Source organism: Apium graveolens, chromosome 5 (genome assembly GCF_009905375.1).
Source record: "Apium graveolens cultivar Ventura chromosome 5, ASM990537v1, whole genome shotgun sequence".
NCBI classification, from domain to species: Eukaryota; Viridiplantae; Streptophyta; class Magnoliopsida; order Apiales; family Apiaceae; genus Apium; species Apium graveolens.
The window spans coordinates 54,700,571-54,724,095 of NC_133651.1; the positions used below are offsets into that span (position 1 = coordinate 54,700,571).

The 23,525-nt window shown below is 35.6% G+C and overlaps 1 protein-coding gene across 1 annotated transcript; it reads right to left on the reverse strand.

The window, feature by feature from the left end:
- Window positions 1-1,967: 1,967 nt before the first annotated feature.
- Window positions 1,968-21,975, reverse strand: LOC141660079 (uncharacterized). Its single transcript, XM_074467039.1, has 6 exons — window positions 21,891-21,975; window positions 4,171-4,423; window positions 3,442-3,505; window positions 3,077-3,356; window positions 2,304-2,901; window positions 1,968-2,253 (listed from the first exon to the last, which is right to left on the reverse strand). Exons 1-6 carry the CDS (start codon window positions 21,973-21,975, stop codon window positions 1,968-1,970), a joined length of 1,566 nt encoding a protein of 521 aa, XP_074323140.1.
- Between the last annotated feature and the right edge of the window lie 1,550 nt (window positions 21,976-23,525).

Sequence of the window (23,525 nt, forward strand, 5' to 3'; positions counted from 1 at the left end):
TTCTGATCTTCCTTTGAAAAGACACAACTGGGGTTAGCAGTATCAACTACTCCAATTACATCTACAGAAGCATTTTAAAGACCTTTGAATTAATTGCTCAGAATATTAAAGTAAAGACACTTACACAGTTGAAATAAATGAAAGATATTTATACCTATCAAATATCGATTATCAGTGACGTATTTGGCTAGATCTTCAAGAGCACATAAATTAAAGGAGTGGTTAAGTATATTGCAGCAGTCTTCCTTCAAATGTTCAAACTTTGTCTCTGAGTCAAAGTATATATGTTTGTCCATCCTCACTGCTCTGTTGGTTTCATCTCCTTCATACTTCTTAACCTTAAAATTTGAAATAGTGTAGACATCTCCTTCTTTAAGGTCTTCAGCAAAACCAACAGAAATTTTGTTACTAATAAAAAAATAGATTCCGCAGTTCTATATTCATAAAAAGAAAAGAAAATAAGTAAATCTATACATTTATTAAACAAATTTTAAACAAAATTATGTGATCAATATCTAATCATCTACAAATATTATGTTGAAACCACGAAATTCATTGCTATTTCGGTTAATGCCTTTCCAAACTGCTTGAGCCCTAACACATAAGGACTGTTCACACTTTTCAGAGTTAAGATCCAGCACGCTATCATATTTTTTGAACTTCATCTTAGGTACTTCAGTAAAATTAAAGAAAATATTTTCAACTAACTGATCTCAAGTTTTTGGCAAAGAAGAAAATTTATAAAACTACCTACAAAATTTTCAGGTTGTAGTTATATATGATAATATTGTATATGCAGTACAATGGTACTGTAGTAAAGAAATGAAAGGTCTGTCTTACACAAAAATGGTAAAAGCATTGTCATTTTCCAGCCATCATGACTAAAACAAAAGAACTAATATAACAAAAAAAGTTAGATCACTGGAGAGATAAGGTGTTACTAAATACATGATAAGAACAAAAAGGGTAAAGCTAGAAATAAGAAAATACATTCAATTGCTCAACACTTCAACATGTGACAACGAAAGTAAGACAATATTACAATATAGCACAAATGGAAGGTTTACAACAGGATCAACATCATAACGAACTATAAACTTATGATATGTTTATTAAAAAAAATCTTTTGTAGCAAAAATATTTTCATTCATCCAATTTCAATCATTTCCAATAACTCATTGTCAAAAACTTATACAATAAAGTATGTAATGGGTAAATAACAAATCACAAAATGAATTCATCAATTTTTTGCATCACAAAAATTAGTGCGTCGACATCCTAATAAATGTTTACTAATACTATTCAGATTGCTGGAAGATTATAAAAAACTTCCTTGAAAACAATATTGCGCGTCAAATTTGTTGAAGCACCAGTTGGGGAATCGATAAATACTTTCAGTCCGTATGGAGAGGTAACACGACTGAAGGCAACATAAAGTTGCCCATGCGTAAAAAATGGATTAGGAAGGAAAAGACCAACCCTTTCAAGAGACTGACCTTGTGATTTATTGATGGCCATAGAGTAGCAAATTTGAAGAGGCATTTGCTTCCGAATAAGATTGAAAGGTAGCTTTGTCTTCGTAGGAATTAACTCCATTCTGGGTATAAAATATTTCGTGCCAACAGAGGCACCACAAATAACTTCAAATTCAACAAATTATTTAAAACACCTAGTAACCATCATTCTAGTACCATTACATAGACCAAGGGTTTGATTCAAATTGCGCATTAGCATTACAGCAACTCCTTCTTTCAGTTTTAGCTCATTTGGTGGTAGACCAGGAATATTTATGGAGTTTAATTATTCCGGTGGGAACGAAAGCTTAAATCAGATGCGGTACCACCAAAATCTTCAGCCCTATCCACACTAAAATATGAAAAGTATTCCCCAGGAATAGTATCAACAATTTCAGAATTCAAATGAGTGACAACCTGATTTGTAGGAGTTAAAATTGCTCTTTCACTTAGTTAGCGTGGAGACTTGTACATGCTCAAAAAATCAGGATATGTCCATTGGATCATATTGCCCACATCATTTTTCATTTCTGGATCACAGAACTGGGCAGGCACAATAATGTCATCTTCTACAACTTCATAACGACCATTCAAAGGAGAACAAACTTTATCATTACCAATATCTAGAACCCAATTGGCAAAATTCCTAAAGCCCGCAACAACTTCTTTTGATTGACCTTGGTTAAGTCTCATATTCTTCTTTAAAAGGTAAATCTGAGCACTAAGCCACAAGTAAGACCTGGTAATACATGCAGAGACAATGTCACCACGGGACCCTAGGGAAATGACAGGAAGAATTGTCGAAAATCACCACCAAGCAAAACTGTGATACCCCCAAATGGCGGCTCATATTTGCTTGGATGAACCGATCGCATTATGTCTCTTAAAGAACGATCAAGACATTCAAATGCATAACGGTGCTGCATAGGAGCCTCGTCCCATATAATAAGGCTGGTACATTTTATAAGCTCCGTTATATTTGAATCATGGCCAATGCCACATGATGAATAATCATCAAGAATAATCGATATTTTGAATCTTGAGTGCGATGTCCGACCACCAGGCAGAAGTGTCGCAGCTATCCCAGAAGAAGCAACAGGGAGTACAATTAGAACCATGGACCTCAGTTTGTAAATTAAAGTTTTCCAAAGAAAAGTTTTACCACAACCTCCGCTACCGTATGCAAAGAATAATCCACCAGCATTTTCCTTAACTGATTGAAAAACAGCATTGTAAATATGTAATTGGTCAGGATAACATTTTGGGAATAGCTTATCAAACTCTGTTGCCATCTTGGACATGTTGTAACTGGTTTTATCTATAACCAAATTATTCAAACCAGTCTGCAAGTAACTTCGAGGAGGTATCGGTAATTGCTTAAAATGTTCTAGAGATTTTCCAATACAACGTAGCAATTATCAATCTCTGCATAAATTTTAAATAAAAAATTAAAACTAAAAAATCACAATTATGTTCAAGCCATACAATGAATTATGTACAATATCATTATAAATATAAATGGATAACAATATAATAGAGCAGAAAATAATACACGAACAAACCTGCCAAAGCATAAAACTTCAGCTGCTTCTCATTTAAAATTGATTTCAAACCACCAGATATGTCTCTACGGCCAAGAATAATATCATCAATCATGTTCTTCCAATGCTCGTTCCACAGATGTCGTATATCTGTGACTTGACAATTAACAATTATATGCACAAACAAATGATGAATCTGAACTGGAAAAACAGATTTAGCAGCATCTGATAAAACCTCATGCCAATCATTATCATCATCCAGCAAGCCATAATAACGACATGCATCTTTGAAAGTTCTGTACTACACACCATAGTTATCTTTAGATTATTAAATAAAGTAGGACCACAAACTTTTGACAGCAACAGTCGCAAAAACCACAATTCACCGGCACTGTGATGTGTATACAAAAGACGGCCAATCTGTTTCCCCCTTTTTCACGGTGTCCATATCTGGTCCGTATCATTCCAAACATAAAATTGGGGAATTTCATCATAGGAGTATTGACCGGCAAGAGGATTGGTGCAATTCAGTTGAAAAAGTGCTTCAAGTGGGCTGCGGCGGTACTTCTCACGGTTGACTACTTTTCTAAGACACTCTTGCTCCCGAAAGTACAGCTCCTCTCACCAGGCAAATGGAATGATAAACGATGAACAGATATGGATCGATGATGTATTGGAAAACCAAAAATCCGATGAGCAGCCTCGGATGCACATATATAACGTCCATCAAAATACTAATTTATCTCATCAACTGCCTCATCAGATTTCTCTGTGTTCCCTCCATTTTGATCTGTTATTTAAATAGTAACACGATCATGTCCTTTAAGACAATACTTGAATAAGTACTTTAAGTTACGTGCATGGCAACAAATCTCAACATTCATGTGGCACTAGTATTTGACTAACAAATCACGGCTAGATGGAACTACCCATTGATTATCCAGATTACATTTTCCTTTAAAAACAGTATTGCTGGTTTTACGACGTTTGTAAATTGGAAAATCGGATTGGTCAAAAGATGTTTGAGCTTGATACCTGTCCTAATTATTAAATATTCAGGATAAATGGAATCATATACATCAACATTAAATATTTTATTCATTTTTCTAACTTACTTCTTCGGAAAATGCTTCATACATTTAAATTCCTTCATACACGCACATTTGGGATTATCAATTCCACAAGGCCCATGAATCATATAAGATTGCACAGCAGCATAACCTACAGGGTCTGTTTCAGGATTAGGAAGTTCACCAAATACATATTTATCGACATTGTTAGTCAAATTCTTTTTAGACTCAGAATTAAGCCAAATCAGCAAATGAACATGAGGAAGTCCACGCTTCTGAAATTCAACTACATAAATCACTGAAATGGAAAAAATATGATAAAAGTCAAACATTAAATTCAATAAATAACAGTAAACAGGTTACATACACATATATTTAGTTACAAAATTAAGTAATACCTCCAATATAAATTCCAAAGTAATGTTTGGTCTTTATGTCATCTAGCAACTGCTCCAGTTTCAAGTGGAACACATGTGATGTTAGGTCACACTTTCACTGTAGAGGGGGTGAATACAGTGTTTTACAATCAAATCAAACTTCAAGAACTTATGTAACAGAAAACAAACTTTATTTAAACAATAAACTCTGTTACAATCTGGAACTGTTATCTCTCAGTGATGAACAAAATATCACGAGAGCTGCTAGGGTTATAGTAAATAATATTCTCGATAATGATAACACTTCTAGTGTAAACCCTATGTCTGTGTTTATATACTACACAGTTACAAGATAATCGCTAATTGATATGGAATATAATTCTGCTTCCTAAAATATATCAATCAGATATCTTCTATTCCAAGTATTCCATTCTTCACGGAATTCCTTCTTCATGCATATCTCTTCTTATGTTTATCTTGATCTTCTTAACTTTAATCAGCTACTGTCCTTATCTGATCGTCCTTCAGCACTTAAGTTCTGATATCTATCTCCTGATGTTTATCTCCTGATAACATAAGTACTGATATCCCTTAAGTTCTGACTTCCAGTATAAGTACTGATCTGTTAAGTACTGATTTGTTCTGTTCAAATAAAATCTGAAATCTAAACATAAAACATATTAGCCATGACATTATCAAATATATCTAACAATCTCCCCCAACTTGTAAATTAGCAAAATATACAAGTTTAACAGATATTTGATGATGTCAAAAACATTAAGTACAAATGCATGAGAAATAGACAAGATAACTACAACTTACAGTCCTTAAAGTTTTTACCAATTCAACTTCTGATAACAACTTCAATCTGTATAAATATCAGAATTTAAGCAGTTGTAGATCTTCGACTTGGCTTCATCATTTTCTGATCTCTCTGATATCAGGAGTTGTTCTGAGATAGTTCTTCAACAAACATTTCTCAGCATATCTGAGTTCATCAATCATTCTCCATTTGACATCTTTAAGCTCTGCAGTATCTTCACCAGTTTGAAATATTGCAGCTCTGAGATCATTAATCTTTGCTTTTCTCAACTCCTGATCTAGTCTTATGACATAAGCTTTGTTAGACTCTAGATTGAATTCAAGCCCCTTAATACCAAGATATGTTCTGATCTGTGCAGTATTAGGCTTCATATCAACAATATCACCATTGTAATTTCTGTACTTTGGAACATATCTGCTGTCAGACTTAACAGAATAAAGCCTTCTCTGTCTCTGAATCTGTTCTTTTAAGTAGTTTGCAGCAGTCTCTGTTATTCTGTCATCCACTTGAAGTAAGAAAAGTACATGCTCCAATTCTTCAAAATACTTCAATGGAATGGCATTTTGTCTTATATGATAAACCCTACCATCTGTCATGAAATACAACATAATGTATTCTTTCAAGTAGGTATGGTAAACCATCTGTACAGATTCTAGTTGATTCAATCTCTCAGGAGTTGCTCCAATACCTGGTTCACTCAAGGAAGTTGGATCATCAGTAGTGTTGTGTACTCTTCTTTCATCAGCACTTCCCAATCCAGTTTTATCTCTAGCTTCCTTTCCAGTAACTACTCTTGCTTCAAAACCACTTGGAGTAGTCTTCAAAGATTGAGTCTGTTTTGCTTTAGTGAATCCTGGTAGGAGTATTTTAGATTTATTTTCTGATATCAAGTTAACTTGAGCACTGTCAGAGGTTACTTGCTTCTTCTGAATATCAGAACTTACAATTTCTTGACTCTGAACAACTTGAGCCATGTCAGAGGTTGTTTTAAGAACTTTTCTTGAAGTCAGAGCAAGATCATCTTTTCCATCAGTAATTTCTTCTTCCTCAGGAGGTACATAAGGCTTGATAGGTTCACCAACCTTTTCTTTACCCTTGGATCTTGGATCTGTCTGTGGTTGTGATCTAGCCAAAGTTTCTTCAGTATTTATCCTTTCTTTGATCACAATGCCTTTAGGTTTTGGAAGTAACTTTTTACCAGAAACTTCAGATTTAGATGTGACTTTCTCTGATTTAAGTCTGGCTTCTTCTTCCTTTAAACTTTCCAAGTCCATCCCTGGATTTTCTTGAAGAAATAACTGTCTTGACATTTCCTCATCAAGATCTAGAAGTTCATCAGAACTTATCCTTTTACCAGCAGCAGAACTTACTCTTTTCCCAGTATCAGAACTTGTTCTGTGACTAGCTTGTCTTGATGTAAACCTTCTACCTTGACTATGACCACTACCCATTCCAGAGTTTCCTTGGTCATCTTTTCCATCATCCTTTCCTTGCAGTGACTTGTTGGTTTTGCATTTGGACTTAATTACCTTCTCCCCCTTTTTGGCATCAGCAGGTAATAAAAGAGAGATAAGTAGTTCCACTGAGGTCTGGATTTCAGTAAGTTGCGATTGCCGAGAAGCTTGATTTGTCAGAATTTGATCAATCTGAGCTTGTTGCTTCTCTTGAGTTTTCTCAATATAAGCAACCCTGTCAATGGTAGGTTGGAAGAACTTTTTCTTATCAATTTTCCAAACGTGTTCCTATTTGATAAAGTTCTCCTGAATCTTGTGTAGCTCTGCATGAGTGTTGGAATGAAGACCTTGTAGATGTTTAGTACTCAATGCAGTGACTCTAAGCTGGGTTTTAAAATCATCAGAATGTAACATTTCATCAGCTTTAGTCAAGTGCTCAGCAAGATGTAAAGCATTTGGAACACATGAAACTGAGTTCCATTCCTTAGTCCACTCCTGACCTGCAGGAGTTTCACTCCAAGGTACTGGTGCATCCCTGATAACAAACTCCTTTACCAGTTCAGACTTAGGAAGAGTCAGTGGAGGAGTATGTCCTGAAGGACCTGCTTCATCAGCATCGACAGTTGTAGCAGCCTCACCAGTATCTCCAACATTTGCAGCATCAGAACTTAGAGAATCAGTATCTTCTGATAAGACAACTGTGTGAGTAGCAATGGAGGCTTCAACATCCTCTAATTGCTGATCTGATACTAAGTTCTGATCAACAGCCATATCCTGATGTTCACCTAAAATCTGATCATCAGCATCTTGATGCAGAGAAGGTGTTAGTGATAACTCAGGAGTTTGAACAGCATCAGGAACAGGTGTTGTGGAAGGATTATTTGCTGTTGGAGCTTCTAACAAAAGTATTTCAGGCACAACCAGGTTCTGAATATCAATTTCAGCACTTGTGCCTGGATCAACAAGAGACATAGAAGGTGAATTAGCCTTGTCAGATACAGGTTCCTGAGATGGAGTTGATGGAGAAGAAGTGACTGGAGCAAATTCCTTATCTTGTGAGATCAGAGATTCCTGATCCCCTTCCTTAGTTGCTTCCTCCTCATCATCTGAAACTGGCCTTTGTGCCCTCTGTTTCTTGTACGTCCTTGTTGATATGGATTCCGTGGGAGTTTCAGGAACCGTCATACGTCTAAGCCTCTTGAGAAGCCTAGAACCCCCAATTGCAGAATCCTTCTGAGAAGTTGCCTTCTCAGCTTCATTTACCACAGGTTCTGAAGAGGAAATCTGATCCTCAGAATCTGATTCATCTCTCAAAGTAATCCTCCTCTTCTTCTGAGATGTTTGAGGAACAGTCTTTGTTCTCTTTGGCTTAGAGGATGTAGGCTTCACAGTAGGTGCCGAAGAAGAAGGTTGCTGTAATAACCCCAATTTTTGGGAAATTTTTGAAACCCTTATGAATAGTGTTTTTGCTGAATGAGAAAACTTTTCATGCCACACTATGTAGGGATTCTGATATGGATATTCTGAGATTTTATTAGTACTTTATATGGGATATAAGTGTATGTAAAGATCGTCAGAATCCAAATCCGAACACTTTGATTTTTCCCGGAAATCCAATAGATACGGAAAGAATTGAGTATAAGGTAACAGGATAAAAAGGATTTAAATTAAAGGATTATAGGAGAGGATCATAAAAGGAATATAATATATTGAGAAAGGTTAAGGGAACCTAAGTAATAAGATCCCGGGTATGATCCCTCAAACGATAAACGAAAACGAAAGTTAAGCGAACCGTATAACAGATCAGCGGTCATTAGGCAAACAATTAGGAAGTTAAGCAAATGGATTAGAGGAAGTGATGTCACCCAACCAATGAGAAGAGGACAAGGAAGGGAGGATGACATAGCAATGTGATGTAAGCATGACATAGGGAAGGAGGAGGTGTGGTTGGTTTATAACCACACAAATATAAGGTTATTAAGGTAATTAACCAAAAACAAAACAAAAAGCAACCAAGCTAAGCCAAACAAATCAAAAAACACAAAATCATTTCATTCTCATCATCTTGCTCTCGGCTTTTCATCTTTTTCAAGGGCAAGAATTTCAAAAATCAAGTTCCAAGCATAGTTAAATCACAAGGTAATTATCTAAGCTTCCTTGTACATAGATATGGATATGCTATAAGTTTAAGCTCCTAATTCCTTCACAATCTCTTCCAATAAATCAAGGAAGAAGATGGTGAATAGTAACCTTCAAGAAATAACTTTAGTTTTCTTGAATTTTTATGAAAGATTAAGGTTATACAAGCAAGGATCAAGGTTCTTTTAGGCATTCAAAGCTCTTGGGTTGTGTTAGGAAGCTTCAAGGAGGTATAAACAACTTTCACCTTTAACTTATAGTTTGAACTTTGAGTTTTGATGAGTTCATGGATGGATTAATGTATATATAGAAATATCCATGTATGTATAGCAAGATCCATGTATGTTAGATAGTTTGGTTGGATTTGTGGTGATTTTGGATATGAATCTTGGTTAATGGTTAATGAATCTTAAGTTATGGTTAGTAGATCATGTTTGCGGTTGAATAAGTTGGAAAACCTTGAGATTATGGACTGACTTTGCCTTGATATAAGTTGTGTTTGATGTATTGATGATGGTTGGGTGGTTTGTAGTGAATTGGTAAAGAATTGGAGTGGTATAAATATTGGTAATCGCGTAAACATAGCCGTCGTAACGTCCGATTTTCTTTAGACTGTTTTGTGCATAACATTAGGACCCGAGGACCCCCTGCTAGATTATGACCACTGCCATGTTTAGATAGCTCATGTTACGAGCTTCGTTTTGATATGTAGTTCGTTCGATTCCGATGCACGGTTTAGGAGAAACGACTGTTTCAAGTAACGGCGTTTCGCGAACGAAACTTTTTCCCTCGCCTTACTTTGAAACATAGGTTAAAGACCAAAAAGGGTTAATTAATGTATGAAACATTTATGGTAAGTGTGTTAGGCAGTTGGTAAGACACTCGCGAAGGAATCGCTTTAAAACTCGTAAAGGTTAAATTATTAAAAATGGTGGAGCCGAGGGTACCCGAGTGACTTAAGCGAATCGGTGAGCGCAAAACGAGCGTTAGAGTCTAAGTTAGTTAAAGTATATATTTACAAGTGACTTTGGTTTAATTCCAACTTACTTGTTGCTTATAGGTTACCAGACTCGTCCCGAGCCATTCGTAACCCCCAGTCGCTCAGGCAAGTTTTCTACCCGTTATACTGTTGCTGTGATGTAAATATATGTATATGCATTATCTTGTGATATTGCATGATTGTTATTAGCAAATTTTGCGATATATTGGAGCATGCTAATATGGTATATATGCATGTCTGTTTCGTAATCTGGTTATCTATCTGTTGATTTCAATGTTTATAGTTGCATAATACCTATGCTAGAAATAAGCAAGTAGTTGCGTATACCCTTAGTATAGGGGATAAAAGGTGAACATATTTCTAAACCGGGAGTCGATGTTCCCGAGTATATTATATATATATATTTATTTATATGGATATAGTTTTTAAAACTATTAATCGAATAAGGTTTATTCGATAACTTTAACTTTATTTTATTATTGAATATTATTTTGAATATTCATTCGAGGACTTATGACTCCTTTTACTTTATTAATGAATATTATTTTGAATATTATTTGAAGGCGTATGACTCCTTTTATTTATTTATCTGAATATTATTTGAATATTCATTCGAGGGCTTATGACTCTTTTATATTATTTATTGAATATTATTTGAATATTCATTCGAAGGCTTATGACTCAGTTTATATTATTTAATGAATATTTTTGAATATTCATTTGAGGATCTATGACTCCGATTATTTGCTGAAATATATTCTTTATTTTATTAAAGAATAAGGTGTAAATAATCAAACTTATTTTCGATTATTCAAATAAAGATAATACTTTTATATAAGTATATCTTTGGTTATTTAATACTCGTTTCAAGTATAAATTTCAATACTTCTACTTCAATTATTTTTATAAAGATTATTCTTTATGGGAATATTATTTAATTAATAATATTCAGTCATTTTCTAAATATTCTGGGGACTGATTTACTTCATTAAATCAGCTTTACTCCAAACACTCTATAAAGTGTTTTCGAGTCTTCAAAATGATTTTTAAAAGATAGAGCGGATCCCAAAACTCATTTTTATATTTAAGATCTTCCTTTTAAAGGGGATTTAAATACTCGTTCAAAACTTGAGGGATCCGGCTCAGTGGTGTATTTTACATTCGCAACGAGGTTGCTGTTTTGAGAAAACATCTTGATTACTTGCCCATCGTTCGGGAAGTAAGTCCATCTATTGAGTCGGCATAAGCAACATGGGCTCAGTGGGCGTCCATGATAGTGTAAGTGGCTCAGTGGGAGTCCATCAAATGCATAAGTGGCTGAGTGGCAGTCCAGCATAAGGTCCTAATTATGACCAGGGTGATGACCAGTGGGGAATTCGTCCATCTACTAGTAGAAAAGGTTACTTATGGGTATCTTTGCCTGATCAGCAAGATATCTGGTTTATGCCAAAGGTTTTCTTTTCCTTCCAAATTCATTGGATATTGCAACTCTGTTCATACTTTACATAACAGAGGTTCCAGGAAATGTTTTAGAGATATATATATGTGGATATATACATATCGGGACTAAATAAAGTATCTCATAACTTTTTCATTCAATAATATTTCAAAGATTGAATCTATTCAAATCTTGTCTTGTAGTCTCATCTATGTGATGAACTTTTGAAACTGGTTATAACTTGAACGGTGGTAGTTCAAGTAGTATTGGGAAAGATATAAGTATATTGGGGTATTTGGTAACCTCATCTTTTAAACTTATATCTAATTAATAATTGTCTTATGAATGACAAAGATTTTCAGAAAAACGTTGAGACAAGGTTAGATGTATGAGATCACCTTGCAACGATATTTTTTTTATATATACAGTTATACACTGGGATTTTGTGTATATTATGCATGGAAGAGGACTTCCAATATTTTGAAAAGTATATATGTATATATACTGAATATTTTGCGACTTCATCGCATTAAGATATCAAACTTGGTTCATTTCTTTTGACCAAGACTTTCATGAGTACTATGAGAAGGCTCATATATTGTTAATCCTTATACATATTATTTTGGTGGGCTTGCTGCTCACCCTTGCTTTCTTCTTTCATCACACAACATCAGATAGACAAGATGAACCGGACCAAGCTTCCGATTCGCAAGAGGTTAGGAGACGTTCCGCAGTTTTCTATAAGCACTGATGCCGCCATAGCTGAGGTAGGAACTACCAATAGGCTAGGCTTTCAACTTTTGATGTATCAGATTATGTATATTTATGAATTGTAATAATGGCAAAGAAATGTAAATTTATTCAGAAACCTGTTTAAGGTGTATTGGCATATAATTGTGGAATAAAACGACTTGTGATTATTTTGGATATTCATCTCTGAGACTATAACTTGTGGTGTGTGTGTTTATTGTGGGGTCAAAGTACAGAGTAGTTGATTATTTATTAAGATTGGGTGTTGTTAAGGAAAATGGAACTCGTGACGACCCGGATCCCCGACCCCGGATCTGGGGGTGTTACAGAAATGGTATCAGAGCCAAGCGTTATAAACCTCAGAGATGATGGGACGTTAAGATAATAAGTTAACTAAGATAATAAGAACTCTTGCCAAGTTCATAGTCGGGCTACCTAACGTAGCACTGACAGTTAAAACCCTTATGGGAACCCTTATAAATATCGTGATAGGAGCGTAGTTCGTTATCGTATATGGTAGCGGGACTCCGAACCCTGAGGTTGAGGAGCAACATCGCGATGATATTTTATTACTAATTGGAGATCGGATTGTGGATCCGATAGAGCGTCCTAACGCAGGACCGGATGATGTTGATATTGAGGATGTAGCGGTTGAGGATGTTGTCCTAGAAGGGATAGTTATTGAGGAGGATCCCATGGAGGATCCTGACAGGATTGGATAAAGGACCACTGCTGAATTGATAACCATGGTTTGGTCGACTACCAGAGGTAGGATTGGCCGGTCACTACCGGAGGTTCGTTCAAGTTGTAAAGATAGTAGCCCCTTTAACGCGGCTTACTCGTAAGACTGAGAAGTTAGAATGGACAGAAAAATGCGAGAACAGCTTTCAAGAACTGAAGCAGAGGTTGGTGATGGCCCCTATGCGGGCGTTGCCGGATGGAAAAGGAGATTTTGTGAAGTGTAGTGACGCTTCGCACAAGGGCTTAGGGTGCGTGCTTATGCAGCACGGTAAGGTAATCGCGTACATGTCAAGACAATTAAGGTAATATGAAATTCGATATCCCCGCCCATGAGCTTGGGCTCGTGGCAATAGTTTTGCCCTAAAGATTTAAGGCACTACTTATATGGAGAGAAGTGTGAGATTCACAAACCATAGGAGCTCTAGTACATTCTTACGTAGAAAGAGCTCAACATACGCCAGAGGAGGTGGTTAGAGCTAATCGAGAATTATGATTGGGAGATTCTTTATCATTCGGGGAAAGCCAATATGGTGGTTGATGCCCTTAGTAAAAAGGAGAGACTTAAGATGATAATGTCTTTTGGAGAGTTTATAAGAGATTTTGAGAAAATGGAAATAGTAGTGAAGGTAACCGGAGCCGGTACCGAAAAGCTGTTTGAGATAGCAATACAGCCCGAAGTATTGGAAAAGAACATATTGTGCCAGTAAAAGTGATGAATGAAGGCAGAGAGCCAACAAATAGGTATGAGATTAATACCGAGAGAGATGATAAGGGAATAATGAGGTATTCCTATAGAATTTGGGTTCCAAAGGTTTAAGAGCTTAAAGATGAAATCTTAGATGAAAGCTAGTTTGAGGAATAAGAGTTAGAGCAAACCCTGAATGTGATAGTCAGGGAGGACGCCATCAAGATAGAAGGAACCCATAACATAATGAAGTGGAAAATGAGGATTTTAACGTATAAGATAACCCCAAGTATGGGGAGTAGGAAGAAATATTTAGACTGAGAAAACAAAAGTCGAGCGAGATAAGGAGACCCGAGACGGTACTCCTATACGGCAATTTATGGACCAGTCTAGACAGAACTTAGACTATTATCCCCAACCACCACCCTGAGGAAACAATGCGGTGAGAAATTCTTTCAGGACCTTTAAGTCGCTAAGCTCTCAGAGTTCCAAGGAACAAGCTGACCCAGTCGAGGCAAGAGCCTGGCTAAAGGAAATATAGGAATCATTTGAGATTCTAAATGATTGACGAATCTCAAAAGACTGTTTTTATCACTTACCCTCCTGAGAGAGAGACCACCCGCTGGTGAAAGACCAAGGAAGGCACGGAGCAAGAGATTATAATAAACTGATTTAAGTTCAGTCAATTGTTTTCAGGAAAGTACTTCCCAAGGTTATAGAGATAGAGTAAAAGCTTTAGAGCCAGAACAAAGGCAGACGAGTATGAAAAATTATGAATCTAAGTTGTAAAAGTTGTCAAGATTCGTTCTGAGGACACGAATCCAGAATGACGGGATGTTGGAATCAATGCTTATGTTGTGTTGGTTCATGAAATAATGATAAGAGAAAGGAAAATAAAAAAAAAGAAATTGAAGTGGAAAGGAATATAACGGCAATAGAGTTTGAGGAATGATAAGGGAGTTTGGTATGAGGAAACCCTAAAGACTCGTAGCAATAGAAATAGAAAAGTATGTAATCGTCAGGATGAGGGTGATTCACCATGAGTTAAAGTTGACGGTTGAAGGCATAAGAGATGCATATATTTTATCCCCTTTAAGATTGGGAGGATTTGAGGAAACCTTGAGATAGTTTGAAGGATAAATAATGAGACGCGGATAGACTGAGGAGACAAGGAAGTAAGAAATTAGGAAAATTGGATGAAGGAAGTGACCTTCAAGAATGTGAATGTAAGACCGGTGGCTTGATACCCAGAAAGGAAGACGTCAGGTATGAAAGATATCCCAACATTGAGGTGACTGTTGAGATAAACAACAAAAGTAAATAAGGAATTATTAAGAAGAAGTTCACGTTGAACACGACCAATATCTTCCAGAACATCCTTGTTATCGTTACCAAATTAGGCAAGACAAGCGGATAACCGTTGTTATCTTTTGGAGGCCATTTTGATTAACCTCATTTTGTATACAGATGTTATTGTGAAATTAGGCATTTACTATCGAGGTGGGAATGATTGAATAAGATACCCATATCAGGGATATATGACTTTATTTATCCATGGAAGGATGCTTGTACCTTTTTAAAGGTGGAATTAAGGATAGAACATCGGTAACTTAAAACGAATCCTAGGGGAATGCATAAAGGTTGGCATTTCACCCTTAATAGGGATAGTATGAGTTTTGACAGTATGAATTGGAAAGGATTAAGGTAATAATAACCTTTAAGGATCAGTGGAGAAATTTTTCAGAAGTATATAGACAATGGTTCTAGTAATAGTGAATGGTATTTTGATATGCCCTGTATCTAGGGAATACAGGAGGAACGATTGAAGGATAACCTTAGAGGTTTTACAAGGAGAAAGGTAATATTCAAAATTCTCAAGAATAAAAATGTTGATAAAGGAAATATGACGTAATTATAATGTTGCCAAGTGGGGCACGTGTTAAACCACGAGAAAGTATGGATCGAACCAGTAATGGTCGAAATTGTTCAGGGCAATTAGGACTTAAGATAGAAGATGTTCTAAGTACGATCGAGAGTCAGTCGCGACAGTGATTAACCTCTAAAGACTGAGGCAATAACTTATGGAAAAATGGTGATTTTTTTTTTACTCATCAGATTTTAAGGAAAGCATTTTCACTCAAGCAGTGATCGGAAATAAGGTAGAAAATTTATTTGGAGGTGGTTAAAATGACATTGACTGTAAGGAAATTTTACTATCAGGAAAGGCCAAAGAGGTGGCCGACACTTTAAAGGTAAGAGGATAATTATAGGCGCTTGTGCCAAAAGAATACAGTAATGATGGTTAAAACTGTGAAGGTTGTATTATGGTTTGGAAGATTGACATTCCTTCTAATGACTGTGCAATACCCAACCGTAATAGTAGTTGGTAAAGGTTTAATTCGTGTAATCGCCATGAGCAGGCTATCTATCTTAGAAGGTACTATCTTGAGAATAAGCCAGGACCATGTTTTAAAAAGGACTAGACGAACCCTTGAGTTAAGTCTTCTATTTAAGGCATACGATTTAGAAGGGTATTAACCTGCTATCGTTGCTTTGATTGAAACTCTTCTGCAATTTTATCTGCTTCATGTCATGTATGTATGTCAGGATCAGGAGTGTTCTTCATGAATCAGGAATGGTGATTATGTTACCTCCTTAGAATGATTTGATACGACATGTATGGACTCCGTATGGTTAGCTATTAAGACTTCATGGAAAATGAATGACTACAGTGGGTCAGTGGTGGACCATAGTAAGGCAGCAATAATTCTGCGAGTAGTGAGCTGATTACAACCATGAGAGTTGTATTGGAATGGGTGTTGAGATTGAGTACCACTAATCGGGTCGTGGTAGTGTATAAGTTATCATTAATAGACTAATTAAGTAGAGTATCTACGTAGTGAATTATTATTCTTTCTTATCAATAGAGAGTCGTATTATTATACGAGGAAGGTTGCGGTGCAAGCATAGAATTCAAGTAACGATGATGTCTAGAATGAGATCCCAGATTCGATTTTCGATGTCGAGGGAGTTTCAAAGGTAATTGTGTATAAGCTCGAGGAAGAGCATGGGTCCATAGAATGATGGACGGGATAGCGAAAATATTTAGGCATGGGAAATACGAGGCTATAATGCTTGATGCTGATATAAATACATATATGTTTTGTTCTTCTATGATAAACCTCTATAGTTCAGAGGTAGGTTCCAAACCAGATATTTTGTGGCAGTATATTTTTTTTCATATATATAATTCTCTTCAGTTCGTTCTTTTCTCTTCTTTTCATTTCGTGTAAGCTGAGAAGAACAACCCTTCCAGAAGGGGAGGTATTGCCGAATGACTATCTATCTGTGTGATAGAAGCCGAGTAGGATACCAGCTATTGTTTAATTGCTTGTCAAGTACTAAAGGCTGGCCACCTTCTGTACTAACTATGCGATATAACAAGTGTTCATGATCATAGTGATCTCTCAACAAATTCCTTTACTTCTATTTGATTGATCAAATTTTGGAAAATAGAAACAACTGAAAAAGGAGTAATAAAGTGGTGGTAGTATGCGGAATGGGAACACATTCGTGATACTAAGGTTGACGTGGTTATTAAAAGGTTATAGAACGCTAACGAGCAAAAGTATAACCAGTATAATATTAGGAACGGAAGGTAGTAGCGATTACGAACTGGAAAAGAATGGGTACCGAGAAGCAAAAGTTCTAATGATAAAAGCTATAATGAGAGTCTGGGCAATAGACTTGAAAGAATTTGGAATGATCACTTAATTCAGATTGAGTTATCTTACGACAATAGATCATATGTCACTATCGAGATGTCGCCTTATGAGATCCTTGAGGGAAGACAATGTCGATCTCCCTTACGTTAGGATGAAGTTGTAGAGCGCAAGATGCTCGGACCCGCAGTAGTCCAAAGGACCAAGGATATGATAAATCTAATCAGAGGACGGCTAGTAGTAGCCCAAGATGGACATGATAAGTATGTTGATTTGACACGAAAGGACAAAGAGTATGAAATAGGGGGCCTAGTAATGTTATAGGTATCCCCTTGGAAACCCTTGAAAAGGATTGATGAGGTTCGGAAAGAAAGGAAAGCTAAGTCTACAATTTGTTGGACCCTCGGATATATTAAGACGTTTGGGAAGTTAGCATATGAGCTAGCCCTACCCCCGAACCTGTAGCAAGTTCATAACGTGTTCCACGTATCAATGTTAAGGAAGTGTAATTCGGATGCCAGACAAATAGGGGCATATGAGCGCATAGACATGCAACCAGACGTAACCTATATGGAGCAACCAGGAAGGGTATAGAGTAAAAGGGAACGAGTGCTTAGGAGAAGGGTTATCAAACTAGTAAGAGTTTGATGGTAGAACCACAATGTGGGAAAATTTACTTGAGAGTTAGAAAGTGCAATGCTAAGAGAGTATCCCTATTCATTTTCTATCTGATTCCGGGACGGAATCCTTTTAAGGAGGGGAGACTGTAATAACCCCAATTTTTGGGAAATTTTTGAAACCCTTATGAATAGTGTTTTTGCTGAATGAGAAAACTTTTCATGCCACACTATGTAGGGATTCTGATATGGATATTCTGAGATTTTATTAGTACTTTATATGGGATATAAGTGTATGTAAAGATCGTCAGAATCCAAATCCGAACACTTTGATTTTTCCCGGAAATCCAATAGATACGGAAAGAATTGAGTATAAGGTAACAGGATAAAAAGGATTTAAATTAAAGGATTATAGGAGAGGATCATAAAAGGAATATAATATATTGAGAAAGGTTAAGGGAACCTAAGTAATAAGATCCCGGGTATGATCCCTCAAACGATAAACGAAAACGAAAGTTAAGCGAACCGTATAACAGATCAGCGGTCATTAGGCAAACAATTAAGAAGTTAAGCAAATGGATTAGAGGAAGTGATGTCACCCAACCAATGAGAAGAGGACAAGGAAGGGAGGATGACATAGCAATGTGATGTAAGCATGACATAGGGAAGGAGGAGGTGTGGTTGGTTTAAAACCACACAAATATAAGGTTATTAAGGTAATTAACCAAAAACAAAACAAAAAGCAACCAAGCTAAGCCAAACAAATCAAAAAACACAAAATCATTTCATTCTCATCATCTTGCTCTCGGCTTTTCATCTTTTTCAAGGGCAAGAATTTCAAAAATCAAGTTCCAAGCATAGTTAAATCACAAGGTAATTATCTAAGCTTCCTTGTACATAGATATGGATATGCTATAAGTTTAAGCTCCTAATTCCTTCACAATCTCTTCCAATAAATCAAGGAAGAAGATGGTGAATAGTAACCTTCAAGAAATAACTTTAGTTTTCTTGAATTTTTATGAAAGATTAAGGTTATACAAGCAAGGATCAAGGTTCTTTTAGGCATTCAAAGCTCTTGGGTTGTGTTAGGAAGCTTCAAGGAGGTATAAACAACTTTCACCTTTAACTTATAGTTTGAACTTTGAGTTTTGATCAGTTCATGGATGGATTAATATATATATAGAAATATCCATGTATGTATAGCAAGATCCATGTATGTTAGATAGTTTGGTTGGATTTGTGGTGATTTTGGATATGAATCTTGGTTAATGGTTAATGAATCTTAAGTTATGGTTAGTAGATCATGTTTGCGGTTGAATAAGTTGGAAAACCTTGAGATTATGGACTGACTTTGCCTTGATATAAGTTGTGTTTGATGTATTGATGATGGTTGGGTGGTTTGTAGTGAATTGGTAAAGAATTGGAGTGGTATAAATATTGGTAATCGCGTAAACATAGCCGTCGTAACGTCCAATTTTCTTTAGACTGTTTTGTGCATAACATTAGGACCCGAGGACCCCCTGCTAGATTATGACCACTGCCATGTTTAGATAGCTCATGTTACGAGCTTCGTTTTGATATGTAGTTCGTTCGATTCCGATGCACGGTTTAGGAGAAACGACCGTTTCAAGTAACGGTGTTTCGCGAACGAAACTTTTTCCCTCGCCTTACTTTGAAACATAGGTTAAAGACCAAAAAGGGTTAATTAATGTATGAAACATTTATGGTAAGTGTGTTAGGCAGTTGGTAAGACACTCGCGAAGGAATCGCTTTAAAACTCGTAAAGGTTAAATTATTAAAAATGGTGGAGCCGAGGGTACCCGAGTGACTTAAGCGAATCAGTGAGCGCAAAACGAGCGTTAGAGTCTAAGTTAGTTAAAGTATATATTTACAAGTGACTTTGGTTTAATTCCAACTTACTTGTTGCTTATAGGTTACCAGACTCGTCCCGAGCCATTCATAACCCCCAGTCGCTCAGACAAGTTTTCTACCCGTTATACTGTTGCTGTGATGTAAATATATGTATATGCATTATCTTGTGATATTGCATGATTGTTATTAGCAAATTTTGCGATATATTGGAGCATGCTAATATGGTATATATGCATGTCTGTTTCGTAATCTGGTTATCTATTTGTTGATTTCAATGCTTATAGTTGCATAATATCTATGCTAGAAATAAGCAAGTAGTTGCGTATACCCTTAGTATAGGGGATAAAAGGTGAACATATTTCTAAACCGGGAGTCGATGTTCCCGAGTATATTATATATATATATTTATTTATATGTATATATATGGATATAGTTTTTAAAACTATTAATCGAATAAGGTTTATTCGATAACTTTAACTTTATTTTATTATTGAATATTATTTTGAATATTCATTCGAGGACTTATGACTCCTTTTACTTTATTAATGAATATTATTTTGAATATTATTCGAAGGCGTATGACTCCTTTTATTTATTTATCTGAATATTATTTGAATATTCATTCGAGGGCTTATGACTCTTTTATATTATTTATTGAATATTATTTGAATATTCATTCGAAGGCTTATGACTCAGTTTATATTATTTAATGAATATTTTTGAATATTCATTTGAGGATCTATGACTCCGATTATTTGCTGAAATATATTCTTTATTTTATTAAAGAATAAGGTGTAAATAATCAAACTTATTTTCGATTATTCAAATAAAGATAATACTTTTATATAAGTATATCTTTGGTTATTTAATACTCGTTTCAAGTATAAATTTCAATACTTCTACTTCAATTATTTTTATAAAGATTATTCTTTATGGGAATATTATTTAATTAATAATATTCAGTCATTTTCTAAATATTCTGGGGACTGATTTACTTCATTAAATCAGCTTTACTCCAAACACTCTATAAAGTGTTTTCGAGTCTTCAAAATGATTTTTAAAAGATAGAGCGGATCCCAAAACTCATTTTTATATTTAAGATCTTCCTTTTAAAGGGGATTTAAATACTCGTTCAAAACTTGAGGGATCCGGCTCAGTGGTGTATTTTACATTCGCAACGAGGTTGCTGTTTTGAGAAAACATCTTGATTACTTGCCCATCGTTCGGGAAGTAAGTCCATCTATTGAGTCGGCATAAGCAACATGGGCTCAGTGGGCGTCCATGATAGTGTAAGTGGCTCAGTGGGAGTCCATCAAATGCATAAGTGGCTGAGTGGCAGTCCAGCATAAGGTCCTAATTATGACCAGGGTGATGACCAGTGGGGAATTCGTCCATCTACTAGTAGAAAAGGTTACTTATGGGTATCTTTGCCTGATCAGCAAGATATCTGGTTTATGCCAAAGGTTTTCTTTTCCTTCCAAATTCATTGGATATTGCAACTCTGTTCATACTTTACATAACAGAGGTTCCAGGAAATGTTTTAGAGATATATATATGTGGATATATACATATCGGGACTAAATAAAGTATCTCATAACTTTTTCATTCAATAATATTTCAAAGATTGAATCTATTCAAATCTTGTCTTATAGTCTCATCTATGTGATGAACTTTTGAAACTGGTTATAACTTGAACGGTGGTAGTTCAAGTAGTATTGGGAAAGATATAAGTATATTGGGGTATTTGGTAACCTCATCTTTTAAACTTATATCTAATTAATAATTGTCTTATGAATGATAAAGATTTTCAGAAAAACGTTGAGACAAGGTTAGATGTATGAGATCACCTTGCAACGATATTTTTTTTTATATATACAGTTATACACTGGGATTTTGTGTATATTATGCATGGAAGAGGACTTCCAATATTTTGAAAAGTATATATGTATATATACTGAATATTTTGCGACTTCATCGCATTAAGATATCAAACTTGGTTCATTTCTTTTGACCAAGACTTTCATGAGTACTATGAGAAGGCTCATATATTGTTAATCCTTATACATATTATTTTGGTGGGCTTGCTGCTCACCCTTGCTTTCTTCTTTCATCACACAACATCAGATAGACAAGATGAACCGGACTACAAATTGTAAATACTAAACAAAGTCGATTTGTGGCTCCCGAAGTTTCTGCATCATCAGCTTCACGATTGTTTGAAGAATCTTCCATTCCTGACGTTGACTATGAGAATGCTGGTCTGTTGTTCATACATTATTTGTTTTGCATCTATTGTTCCTTTGAACACCACATTCATTAAATTTGTAATGACACCTTATGTTTCAGAGCAAAATTTGGTTGGTGAAAATGTTGTTGATGGTTTGAGTGATGATGAAGAGGATCTACCTTGGGATGATGGACATAAGATTTTATCCATGTACTATTATTTTGCTTACCTAATAACAATTCTGATTGTTGTTTCATAAAAATGTAGAATATGTCCATGATGAAGATGAAGGTGCTTTTTCGGAAGAAAGTGATGTTCATAAGAATAACAGAATACAGAATGAGGCTGCTATTCCTAATTTTTTCTCTGTTACATTATTTTGACAATTTGTTTTATTTGTTACTGTTTAGGTCTAATATTATGAGCCTATTTTGATTAGCAGATGGTTATGCAACATTAGGATCTCCTGATGCAGAATGTCCCAAGTGTCGTGCTATAATGTGAAAAGAAGAGAGGGTTAATAAAAATGTCACCTGTGGTTTGCCTAAGTTTAGCATTTGTTGTTCACAAGGTCAAATAAAATTGCCCGAAACTCCTATAATTCCTTCATACCTATTTGAGCTATACAATAATAAGGCTAAGTCCAGACATTTCAAGAAAAACATCAGGCTCTATCATGCCATGTTTGCTTTTACATCTATGGGTGGTAAGGTGGATAATTCTATCAATCATGGCAGAACTCCTTACATATATCGGCTTAATGGTCAAAATCATCATGTTTTCGGTACTCTCATACCGGATGATGGAGAAGATCCCAAATTTTGTCAACTTTATGTATATGATACTGAGCACGAGGTTGATAACCCAACGAAGTGGGTTAAAGTTGATGATGGTGATGAAATAGACACTGGAATTGTTGAATGGTTGATTAGAATGTTGGATGATACTAATCACTTGGTTTGTAAATTTCGTTATGCCCGTGATCATTTCAGAGAGGAGCCTATAAGAGACCTGGAGATAAAGATTAAAGTAAGTCGTTCAGAGAGTGGGCGTGAGAATAATATTGGTCTTTCTGATAAAATTGCAATTATAATATTGGTTCGTCTCTAATGGCACTACAGTACCCACTTCTATTTCCCACTGGTGAGGATGAATATCATGATGAAATATCTTATGTTGATCCTGAGAACCAGTCCAAGAAGAAACGTAAGCGGATAACAATGAAAGAGTATTATGCTTACAAGTTACAAGTACGCCTGAATGAAGGCATTGTTGGAATCAAATTTCTTTTTTAAATTTGTTCAATTTTAAATTACAATTTAGGTTATTGTTCTGTATTCTTACAAATATTAGTTTTTTAATACAAACAGGATTACAAGTTCGATTGGGCGGTAGATTGTTCCAGCAGTATGTAGTTGACGTTTTTTCATATATTGAGCAGTCGCGTCTCTGGTGGTTGCGTACTCATCAGACCATTCTTAGGAATGGTCTTTATAGTAATATAACGAAGAAGGTAAGGAATAGAAACTTGGATTCAACCACCACTGGGAAAGGT

Excerpts from the sequence above, each read along its gene's own strand:
- LOC141660079 (XM_074467039.1), bottom strand. The coding sequence starts at position 21,975 with ATGGAAGATTCTTCAAACAATCGTGAAGCTGATGATGCAGAAACTTCG. Across the intron at positions 4,424-21,890 it reads TTGTTTAGTATTTACAATTT|TGATTTATGTAGTTGAATTT; the intron begins GTAGTCCGGTTC and ends TTTCCATTTCAG. Across the intron at positions 3,357-3,441 it reads GTATACACATCACAGTGCCG|TACAGAACTTTCAAAGATGC; the intron begins GTGAATTGTGGT and ends TATGGTGTGTAG.